Source organism: Vidua chalybeata, chromosome 16 (assembly GCF_026979565.1).
Source record: "Vidua chalybeata isolate OUT-0048 chromosome 16, bVidCha1 merged haplotype, whole genome shotgun sequence".
Classification (NCBI taxonomy): domain Eukaryota; kingdom Metazoa; phylum Chordata; class Aves; order Passeriformes; family Viduidae; genus Vidua; species Vidua chalybeata.
In genome coordinates, this window is record NC_071545.1 from 9,953,942 (window position 1) to 9,966,144 (window position 12,203).

Sequence of the window (12,203 nt, forward strand, 5' to 3'; positions counted from 1 at the left end):
TCTTTATGGGGAGAAAAATCACTTGGGGAGTATGCTCAGTCTGTATGGGGCAATTAATGCACTTGAACTCACTTATTGTTTTCAGGATTTAAAATATTTAAAAAAAAAGTTGTTCTGTGTGGGTTTATGTTTTATTGCTACAAGGCTGAGGTTTGAGTCAATTTTTTTTTCTTTTCTATCTGCTGTATCCAAATGCTGCCTTATTGAGTCTAATACTAAACTTCAAAATATGTGCATAGATGCTTTTTTTTCTATATGTGTGTACATAAAAAGACATTCACTGCATGACATCCTTAGATGTAAGTTACAATACTGAATGGTATTACTATTTTGTAAATCCATTATTTACAGAGCTGTAAGCTCTACAGTGTTTAAAAACGTCAGGCTCTTCTGAATTGAGGAAATAGCAATTTTGAACAGGATACTATGGACTGTCTTTTTCCTGTGAGTGTATAACTTATCCATAACTTTCAGGACTTAATATGTTGCAAAGTGGCCTTCACAAACAGCACATGAAAGACCTGTTTGTAGAGCTCTGCCTCACTGTGCCCGTTCGTCTGAGCTCGCTGCTGCCTTACCTGCCCATGCTGATGGACCCCTTGGTGTCAGCTCTCAATGGATCCCAGACCCTGGTTAGCCAGGGCTTAAGAACTCTGGAGCTGTGTGTGGATAACTTGCAGCCAGACTTTCTGTATGACCACATCCAGCCAGTTCGAGCCGAGCTCATGCAGGTAAATGTGTTGTTTCCTGTTAGACCACAAGAGGTCATTGATTTGCTGAATACTATCAGAAATTTGTGTGACGCTTTGGTTACAAAAACCTGAAAAATCTGTCATGAAACCTATACCAGTCTGATGTGAGTGTAGAAGGATAGTTGGTGTTGTGCTGTTAAGCTGAAAACTGAAAATTTAGAAGAGAATGAATTGCTTCTCCTAAATACTTTGTTAAATGGTTACATTTTGTTTACTTTACTCGCTTCTATATTTCAAAACTAGCTCTGAGCTAAATTCAGTTCAGCCTTAACTGGCCTGCTTTTTTAATTAACAATGTTGTTTAATATTCATCATAAACATAAAACTACACTCCAAGATAGCAAAGATGTTGTAGCTGATGACAGTAGTTTAATCTAAAAGTGCATTTAGGAGAACCTTGTTACAAAGCACTTGGGCAGTTGTGACCTGAGACTGCTGATATTCAACCTTGATAAGGAGCTTACGCAGGGTCAGTTACCCAAATACAAGAATAAAATGTTTTCCTTGACATTTTCTTTACATTACAACTTGAAAAATGTTGGAGTAAGATGGTTTTTTTTATTTTACAACTTGAACAATGTTGAAGTAAGCCTGGTCTGCCCATGTACCTTAAACCCCCAGGCTTTGTGGCGAACCCTGCGCAATCCTGCTGACAGCATCTCCCATGTGGCTTATCGTGTGCTTGGGAAATTTGGTGGAAGTAACAGGAAGATGTTGAAGGAATCACAGAAACTACAGTATGTGGTCACAGAAATCCAAGGTCCCAGTATTACAATTGAATTTTCAGACTGTAAAGCATCCATTCAGCTCCCAATGGAAAAGGTAAGGGCTTATGTTACTTTCAATGCTGAGAAACTAACATTAAAAATATCTGTCTGGAAGTTTTCTTGATTCCTTCTATAAACTGTGTAAGATTTCACCCCCAAAATAACAGATTTAGGCATACTCTACTGCTCTTATGAAGTGATGGGCTAGGGAGCTAAACTGGCCCAAATAAATATTTTCACAGAATGGGTAAGGTTGGAACTTCTGGTATATTGCTTAGGTTAGGAGCAGGATCCTCATCTACAAGTCCCTATTTGCTTTTTGAAATGTATCAAAAATTTACTGTAGAAATTCTTCAGTGGTGATTATTCTCATGACTCCAGGATTTGGTTTTGTTTGTTGTCTCTAGAAGCACTTTGTACTGTACTGGCTTTCATCTGGCAGTCACGGTGTATCACAAGTGCTTAGTTCTCACTAATTACAGCTATCTAACATCTGAGAGTGAAGCTGGATTCTGAGATAATTTGGTCTGTAGAGTTTTAATACTTACCTTTTCAATTAGACTTTCATAAGTAGATACCATCTGAATGTAGTAAGCAATTTTCTTCACAGGCAGTTGGCTCTCTGGCCACATCCAGCCAACAGGCTTAAAAATAGCTTGGAAAAGTGATTCTTAAAATGCAGATTTACTGATTTCTCCACTATACTGAAGCTGATGAATTTAATACATATAACTACTGTAGTTGCTGACATTTACCTGTCCTGCTAGGTTTAATTCAAACTAAGTTTTCCAAAGGATTTTAGCATCTAATACTGATATAGAGCAATCTGCAGCTGCTCCATAACATCATCTTGATGTTGACCAAGAAAGTGTTATCTGCTGAACACTTTGTGTCTATGAAAAGGAAATGTCAAAGTACAAAGAAAAAAAAGATGAAATAAACTGAAAACAAGAAATACGTGTTTTCTTTTAGTGCCCTGGTAGACTTTTGTGGTCTGTCCAAAACTAATTTTTCTTTTCATTGAGATACTGTGATAAAAGCTTGGGATGACAATAAGTTAAGTAAGTGGAAATACCAAGGGAGGAGAATGCCCGCTTTGTAATAGGGGCTTTTTCTGCATAAATGTATTATGCACAGATGGTTAGATTTTACTTGCAATTGATAATTCATTTTTTCATGCATTAAAGAACAATTTTTACAATTTTTCCATGGTTTTTTTTTTTTTTTACTTAATGCCAGTCTCATTTATCTTCCTGTCTTTTGTGGGAGAAGTCTAGAAATTAGACAGTTGTGCTTTTATGTATTATCACTATATATATATATATCAGCACAAAATAGAAATTTCCCAAAGAGATCTACTCCCCTTTTTTTGATCATCTTCATGTCTTAAAGGATTGATTCGAATTATTCTCGAATGTATTAAATCTTCTTGCAAAGGAAGAGTACTATTTCCATTAAATAACTGGCATTTACAAGTTGCTTACAGGGACATTTCATCATGCATGAAAAGGTACCATTTATATATGGGTATAAATGCATTGTATACATACAGTATAAAGGGATTAGACACAGCAATTCTTGCTGAAGGGAAGACAAGGAAAATTTATTTTTGGGAAAGGGGAGGGACACAGTGAAGGTTTACCTCCCTCATAACTTGAAATGCTTTCTGACCATGGAGGTAAATGTATCTGCCATGAAACTCAGCACATATAAAAGCACAGAAAATACCATGGTGTTTTCAAGCTATGCTCTCAGGCCCTCTCTGCATTTCCTAACTTGGGCACTCCAAACCGTGCATACTTCAAAAGTTAATTTTAATATATATTAACGATACCATTCCCTTGATTAATGGCCTTATGGTAAATGCCAAGAGCAAGAAGTGTGTGGATTCTCTTGTTCCACGGCAGGCAATCGAGACGGCCCTGGACTGTCTGAAGAGCGCCAACACGGAGCCCTATTACCGCAGGCAGGCCTGGGAGGTCATCAAGTGCTTCCTGGTGGCCATGATGAGCCTGGATGATAACAAACATGCATTGTACCAGCTCCTTGCACATCCCAAGTATGACAGTTCTTTAAACGTAAATGTGTATGTAAAATTTATGGTGTCTGTGGAGCAACCTAGTTTAGAGACAATGATTAGTTTGTGCAATTCATGGGGTTTTTGCCTGTTGGTGAAAAGGAGTTTTGTTAGCATGTTTTTTAATGCCAATGACATGTTAATGTTTCATAGTTTAGTTTTCTTCCCTTAATTACAGCCCAGTGTATAATCTATTACATATGATCAATATGATTAATTTTAGTTTCGTGTTTTTAAATAATTGGAATATTCTGGTGCTTAATTGTATTTTAGAGATGAATTTAGATTGTGACATTTTGTATGTACATCTAGACTTTTACTAAAGTGGAAGACAAAATTCAGTTTCATTTAGTGACTAAGCTATAGTGTAGTCACACGCAGCCTCTGTTTATCTTGGTGCGGAAGCCTTTTATTGGAGCTTTTCTTACATGTTTTGCAATTTTAGTCATTGATATTTCACAAGTTTATTGCTTTTAGACAACTTTAACATCTTTGCTCAAGAAGTGTGGGCTGACTTTGACTCTTGCAATATAATAAGTGTAGCTAAAGAGCATAGTGGCTTTCACACTTTGGGCTTGTTAGACTTGACATAAATATAGGTTTGCAATGAATACGTTTTGTTGGGCAATGATTTGATAAATAATGTTTCAATCATTCAAGATTAAAATCAAATGTCATTTTAAAAAAGGGAAAAATGTCAAAATATTGAAAATGACATTCTGTAATTGAGTTGCAGCGTGATGCCTGTACACCTATTATTATATATACATGCCTTCTTCTGAACCACTGGCTTTAAATGTTCCTGATGAAATTGAGCTATCCATCATGCTGGAGACCAGTGGCTGACAAAATTAATATGGGCTGAGTGAACTGGTCTAGCTGTATGAAAATGAGGGGAAAACAGGAGGTGGAGAAGGAGTTAGATATGGAGAGCAAACTTTGAATGAAGTTTGAGCTGACTGAACTGGTCTAGCTCTGTCAAAATGAGGGGAAAACAGGAGGTGGAGAAGGAGTTAGATATGGAGAGCAAACTTTGAATGAAGTTTGAGCTGACTGAACTGGTCTAGCTCTGTCAAAATGAGGGGAAAACAGGAGGTGGAGAAGGAGTTAGATATGGAGAGCATACTTTGAATGAAGTTTGAGCTGGGGGTGCTGCAGTTTGGGGTTCTGTTGAACACAACGCTGTGTTTCAGCTTCACAGAGAAGTCCATCCCCAGCGTGATCATCTCGCACCGCTACAAGGCCCAGGACACCCCGGCCCGCAAGACGTTCGAGCAGGCCCTGACCGGGGCCTTCATGTCGGCCGTCATCAAGGACCTGCGGCCCAGCGCCCTGCCCTTCGTGGCCAGCCTGATCCGCCACTACACCATGGTGGCCGTGGCTCAGCAGTGCGGTGAGTGCAGGGGATGCGGCTCCTGGCACCTCCAGGAGAGCTACACACAGCTGTTTGTTTTAAAAACCACAGCATTGCAGTTGCTTCTGGGTAACTATACTGGATTTTTGTTTGATGGTAGAATTACGTTTTAATTCTTTAGAGCAGTGGGAATTATTAAACAAATTTTGAAAAGCAATCAGTCACCTAATAATGCTCTGTAAATGCTACAGCCAATGAAATAACTGCAGCATGGGCCAGCTTATACAGTTCCAGAGCATTTGTGTAACTTAATACTCACAGTACTATTTGCAGATGGCCTTTAATTAGGTTGTTTCCAGTTGTGGTTTTGAAGGCCTTTCAGAGGAATTAAGTAAATGCTGGAGCATCGCAGTGTCTTATATCCAAGAAGAAAACTTTTTGTTTGGGCTGTATGACAAGTAGTTTGGTAAAAGGCATATTATAAGCATATCACTCTTCATTGTCACATTAATGTAACTGGGATTTTTATGACTCTTCATTTTTAATTAATCTTCTTGCAGTGCATAGTCTAGTGCATAGAGGAAAATATTCAAGTAGATGTAATCTTTTTTTCTTCTAGGAGTGAAGGATGCCTTACAACCCATTTATATGCAAATAGGCACAGGGCTTACTGGTTTTGCCATCAGCTAGTCAGAGGAGTAGTAAAATCGAATTAAAAGACTATTCATATTGAAATATCCATTGTTTTATCTTTATTTCCCCTGCCCCCCCCCTCCATTCCCTGTTACAAATTCCAGGTCCTTTCTTGCTGCAGTGCTATCAGGTTGGGAGCCAGCCTAGCACAGCCATGTTTCACAGTGAAGAAAATGGGTCAAAAGGCATGGATCCCTTGGTGCTTATTGATGCCATAGCAATCTGCATGGCATATGAGGAGAAGGAGCTCTGCAAAATAGGAGAGGTGGCCCTAGCAGTGATATTTGATGTTGCAAGCATCATCTTGGGTTCAAAGGAAAGGGTAAGATTTTTAAAAGTGTATTGAAATTATTGAGTTTCAGCCAATGCAATTTTGCTTCTAAAATTCTGGAGGCTACCAGCAAGGTGAGAAAAGGAAACTGATCAATTTCTTTGTTTCCAGGCTTGTCAGCTTCCCTTGTTTTCCTACATTGTGGAACGTTTATGCGCTTGCTGTTATGAGCAAGCTTGGTATGCTAAACTAGGAGGTGTTGTGTCCATTAAATTTCTTATGGAACGGCTGCCACTGATCTGGGTCCTCCAGAACCAGCAGACTTTCCTGAAGGCACTTCTCTTTGTTATGATGGACCTAACTGGAGAGGTATGTAATGAACGAATTTCATCAAATAGTGTGGGGAAAATTTCTGGCCTTAAATTCACACAGATGGAACTCTTAGTAATCTTGATTTTGCTGAACTTCAGAATGCATTTTACCTGCAAGAGTTAGTAAATTCTACTCATTTTAACTCAAACCAAGATCTGAAGTTAGGAATGAGGTCAGATTTTTCCACAAAACTTTGCTGAAGTTTTTGAGGTTACAGTTGCTGCTTTCAGACTAGAAATGTACAGGCCACATGTAGATCACAAAAAACCACAGATTCACTGTCACTTAGCACAGAGTCACTAAGCTTAGTTGGAAATCAGAATCACAGGATTCATCAAAATCAAATTCTAACTTGGTGAGTAATGTGTAGATTTGTGGTCTTTGTTCTATACTTAGCCGATAAAAATGATCTCTGATGCCTCAGGTTTCCAATGGAGCAGTCGCTATGGCAAAGACCACATTAGAGCAGCTCTTGATTAGATGTGCAACTCCTTTAAAAGATGAAGAAAAAACGGAAGAAATCCTTGCAGCACAGGAAAAGTCTTTCCATCATGTCACACATGACCTTGTTCGAGAAGTGACCTCTCCGAACTCCACTGTGAGAAAACAAGCCATGCATTCCTTGCAGGTGCTTGCACAGGTCACTGGCAAAAGTGTCACAGTCATCATGGAGCCACATAAAGAGGTAAGCAGAAATACTTACTGAACCCCAGCTTAAAGTTGTTTTCCAGTTTGGATTTGCAGAAATGCTTTTCTTAGTATGTTTTTGCACACTAGTCAATTAAGTTAGTAGTGCTTTGGTAGCATATGTTTGTCATTTGCTAAGTTTTGTTGTTCAAACATACACAATGGCTGGAGCACTATAGAGATTCATACTGGCTCTGCTTGACTCTTAGCCAGTATTTATACTGGCTTCAGGTTGATTTACTTCCTTAAATTATGGGCTGCTCATCCTGCCACAAATCAGACATAGGCTAGGCCATATAGACATTACATTTTGACACTCAGTTTTATTATTCTCTGAATATGTGGCATTACTGCTATGCCTTTCTTTATCCAGAAAGAGACTATAAAGTTCAAAGCTGGTTGAAATAACTTTTGGCTAGATACTCCTTAAAGCTGGTATTGTTTAGTCTTTTGGAAGATAATTGAATGCACATAAGTTTTAAGGGCCATGACAACATTCCACATTATGCTGAGAAGTTTCCTAATTGGTATCTTACTTTGCTAAAGCTCTTTGAGGAAAGTGAGAAGTTGATGTAATGGAAAAAAGTTGCACTAGCTTTTTTGGTTTTCTGATGTTTTAGGAACTTAAAATATTCTTGTTTCTTCACTGTTTGAAATGCTTCAGTCCATGAATCTCTTTGTTGTTCATGATGTTGTGTGAAGTTATTAAATATCATAGATTTGTTCACAGAGAATATGTATTAATTACAGCTACTACACTGTTTTGCAAACTGACTGTGAATCAAAGTAATTCAGAGAATTATTTTTCCTCTAGCTTAATTTTTTCTCAAGACACATCTGGAGCCACAATAGAAAATGGATAGAAACCTAGAGCCATGACTAATGGTGTCTTCTCGGTCGCTGGGTCTGTGGGGTCATTTCAATAGCTGCTAATTCAGTAATCCAAATTACATCACTTAGGTACTCCAGGACATGGTTCCTCCTAAAAAACATTTGCTTCGGCACCAACCTGCAAATGCCCAGATTGGCCTGATGGAGGGAAATACCTTTTGCACAACCCTGCAGCCCAGATTGTTTACAATGGATCTGAATGTTGTGGAACACAAGGTCTTTTACACAGAGGTACTTTGTTTTTATGTTCTCATCTTTGATTTTAGATGCTTTTGTATGATGGTGTTAGTACTTTCATTGTTAAAAATACATATTTTTCTTTGTGTATTTTAAACTTTGACTGAAGAGCAAGAGTTTCCCTTTTGAAACATCAAGTGAAGTGTGCTTTGTCTGCAGCAGTCAATGCAGAAGATCCTCTGGCTTTGAGTTAAAACAAAAACAAAGTGCTGTAGATGAAAAGCTGTCTGTAAAGGTGGGGGTGAGATAGTGGCGTTGCAAATGTGAGTAGCAATATTAAAATGATTGTTTTTCTCCTAGTTACTGAATTTGTGTGAGGCTGAAGATGCTGCCCTAATGAAACTACCTTGCTACAAAAGTCTTCCATCACTTGTACCTCTTCGAATTGCAGCCTTAAGTAAGTAAAACCTAAACAAGACTTGATGCAGTTAAGTGTCCTTGTGAGCAATGGGCAGTCTGCTTCCTGAGATGAGCAGAAAACCTGAGCACTGGAAGACTGATGACTGCTCTCCTGAGGTTACAGTTTAATGGAGAGAATAATGGGAAAGTATTGCTGCCTTCTTAATGACTAGAATTCAGTTTTCTGAAAGGAACCCAAAATATTTTAAGATTAATTATGTTATAAAGCATTAGGAAAACTATAGAATGTTAATAAGATTCTCATTCTTTTACTATTTTATGATGCCTGTTGATTTTGGCAATGCATACAGTACTTTAGCTGTCTGCAATTTGAGATGACATAAAAATAAACTATAAGAGAAGCAGTGTAGAATTAGGGTTTATTTTCTCTTCTCCTTTGAAATTGAGTTAACAAAGAGAACAAATTTACTTTGATATTTGCAGATGCTCTAGCTGCCTGCAATTACTTGCCTCAGTCAAGAGAGAAAATCATTGCTGCACTTTTCAAGGCTCTGAATTCAACAAATAACGAGCTGCAGGAGGCAGGAGAAGCATGCATGAGAAAGGTGACTCTATTAAAACAACATTCCTTTTGAGGCCACTGTTCTCTCTGCTTTACTTCCTTGGTACAAGACTTCTTGGGAAAGTTCTCTACAGGAAATATTGTTGCTCTGTTAAGTTTTTGTTAGTGATGCTGATAGAAGTTTGTGTCAGATGTGTTTGTTTGGGATTTGAACTTTGCCATAAGCAATTATCCTCATATCCCTAGATTGCAATTAAGAATTATAAGCTCCTGGATGAGGACCATGGTAAATCTTCCAGTCTTTATGTGCAGTCTTTCCTTCTTTCTGTTTGACTGACTGGTCTTTCTAAATAGCTTCGGTCCTTCTCAGCTGTTTTGCAAATATGCAGGCTTGGCTTTGTTGTAAAAGCTCTTCCCATGTTTTGTTTGTGTTCCTAAAAGAAGTGGTGGAGATCTCATAGTTGGTTTTGGAAAAGTAAAGCAGGACAGCAGAGTTAGACCTGAATCACAGTGTGATGGTTACCTTAAGGAACAGGACTCTGGCTGTCCTGTTTCAGGTCAGAATTAGTGTCCTTGCCTTACAGTGCCCTGTCTGACCTGTGGATGCTGCTTCTTTATCATCTATAAGGGCTGAAGCGACAGGGAAAGGGTATTCTTTCATCATGATTTGTTGTTCATTAGCTGTGCCTAATTTTGATCCAGCAAGATTTTAATTCCATTCTTCTAAATGCAAAAAAAAAAAAGTGAATTAAATTACTTACAGCCTCTTTGTAATGCTGTGTAGCTGGGCTGACATGGAACAGAGAATGTAACTGCAGTAATACTGGTGGTTTGCATTTGTTTGTGCCATTGACTGGCCAGAGGTTGTGTGGCTTTTCATGTCACTGTGGTCACGAGAGGGAATGTACTTACTATTTGTGGCTTGTTAACAGCAGAGTTGGGTTGAGAGGTAGCAAATAAGGGTTGTTCTGACCTATACATCAGATTTGTCAGATTGTTTTTTTTCCCAGGATAAACTCATACCCACAGGATATTTGGTTATGACAGGAAATATTCTCTCTGGCTGCTTGCAGCCAAGCTCTTTTGACCTTTTCTGTTGCTCAGGACGCATGCAGATTTTAACATAGAAATTTGCTCTATTGCCTTTAAGCCAGATTCACAGGCAGTTCTTAATATAGTGTCTAAGTAATTTGTTCATAGCTGTGCATTTAATTTATAACTGTAGCAGTTTTTCAGTCTGTCTGTAATTACAATCTCCTACTTGATTATTTTATGGAATGTCCTACTGTGTGTCAAATACCTCAGTGCTTCCCAAATCCATCTTGTCACTATATAAATTTCCAGCACTAGATGTTATTTGAACTATTGTACTGAAGGAACAAAATAAAAGAAGAAAAATCGAATCAGCTGAATCTATTTCAAGAAAAAAGCTTGCACAAAAGTCATGTCCCTCTCCACCTGTATCTTAATTGTGCACTCTCTTGCAGTTCTTGGAAGGAGCCACCATAGAAGTTGATCAAATTCATACCCACATGAGGCCATTGCTGATGATGCTGGGAGACTATCGGAGTCTGACCCTCAACGTTGTGAATCGCCTGACCTCAGTCACTAGGCTTTTCCCAAACTCTTTCAATGATAAATTCTGTGATCAGATGATGGTAAGCCCATCCAAGTTTTTATTTTAGCTCTTCCAGAAGAAATTTTCTTCTAGCTACTATTTTTATTGGTGAAAAATCAAAGTAGTTCAGTAGTGACTCAATGTATATGTTGGAAGTAAAAGATTTTTGTTTCACTATTAATAAAAAACCCCAATTTCTTTAAACATTTTGAGTAAGTTTCTAAAGGGCTTCTAAACCAAAAAGTTAAGGGATTTTATTTTTTAATGAAGACATAACTAGTTATACTAAGGTTTGTTTGGACAAATTTATCTTTAAGCAAGGTGCCACTTGCACCTTTAACAATTTTACTTCCCAATGCACTTGATCTGTTTTGGTGCTTTCTTGATTTATAAAATTTTGGGAGGTATTGCTCTGTTTATTTGCACTGTTTAAACTGAATATGTGAATTCTTTATCCCCTTTGCATGAATATGTAAATATTTAAATGCATACGCATCAAGCAAGTCATCAAAGAAGTGTAAGACTATGAGATTTAAGGTTTTTTTTGTATATATATATATATATATATATATATATATATCTGTGCTTATAATCTCTGCTTTCCTGAATAGTCCTTCTTGAGAGGACTTCCAGCAACAGTAAACTTTTCAACTCGAGGGATTGAAAATAACTGATAATTCTTCCCTTTGTTTCCTTCAAAGAATATTTCTGCCTCTATAGTGTCTCTTGTAGCATGTGCTAAAATGGATCAGTCTAATTAGAAGAATAATGCTAATTATCCTTTCTTTGTAGCAACACCTGCGTAAATGGATGGAAGTTGTAGTTATTACACACAAAGGTGGACAACGGAGTGATGGAAATGTAAGTTAATGAATGCTTTTATGTGAGAAGAGAAGAAATAAATAGTATTAATGTTTTGGAGTTAAAGAACTTACTCATTTGTAAGTGCTGCCATAACTGATTACACACTGATGCTTTGTTGCAAGCTAACAGACTTGTTGGATTGAATATAGAATATTGAATATCTGTTAGAAGTCTCAGTAAGAGGAGCTTCTTATCTGCTGGTTAATGGTTACTTTAGAGACTGTTCTAGGTTAGTGTGGGAACAGCTCAAGCATTTGTATTTCTTTTCCCCCTCAGGATTTTCTGCTTAGAAATCTGTTCTTCACTGGAATGGCTGATGAGCTCAGCAGCTTAATCCCCCATTTTTCATTAATATGTTTGATGTTCATAACATAGCCTTTGGAAAATTATACATAATGATAACATAATCCCAGTTAATTTAAAATTTAATTTATTTAAACCAAGTTCAATATTTACTAGTTGGGATCACATTAAAATCACTCTCCCAGTGAAACGAATGGCCTCAGTGTAGAAGCATGGGAAGCTGATCAGTTCTCTTCTAAATGGAAAACTGTGCGGTGTAATGTCAATACTGTGTGCTCTTAGCAATACTGATGGGAATTCCTGCTTCAGTGCAGTTTCCTCTACATTATCAGAAGTCCTATAATTCTATTAATGTTTTACTAAATGCTTTTATTAAGTGTTGAGATTTATGATTG

General features: G+C 37.7%; 1 protein-coding gene across 1 annotated transcript in view; it reads left to right on the forward strand.

The window, feature by feature from the left end:
* TRRAP (transformation/transcription domain associated protein) overlaps positions 1-12,203 on the forward strand; it is a 74,167-nt gene that overhangs the window by 14,167 nt on the left and 47,797 nt on the right. Inside the window, exons 20-31 of the mRNA XM_053957443.1 lie at positions 475-731; positions 1,374-1,574; positions 3,427-3,578; positions 4,790-4,989; positions 5,748-5,965; positions 6,086-6,283; positions 6,711-6,971; positions 7,934-8,095; positions 8,402-8,498; positions 8,945-9,066; positions 10,511-10,681; positions 11,434-11,502. Coding sequence (XP_053813418.1) covers positions 475-731; positions 1,374-1,574; positions 3,427-3,578; positions 4,790-4,989; positions 5,748-5,965; positions 6,086-6,283; positions 6,711-6,971; positions 7,934-8,095; positions 8,402-8,498; positions 8,945-9,066; positions 10,511-10,681; positions 11,434-11,502 — 2,108 coding nt within the window. The remainder of the gene's footprint in view (positions 1-474; positions 732-1,373; positions 1,575-3,426; positions 3,579-4,789; positions 4,990-5,747; positions 5,966-6,085; positions 6,284-6,710; positions 6,972-7,933; positions 8,096-8,401; positions 8,499-8,944; positions 9,067-10,510; positions 10,682-11,433; positions 11,503-12,203) is intronic.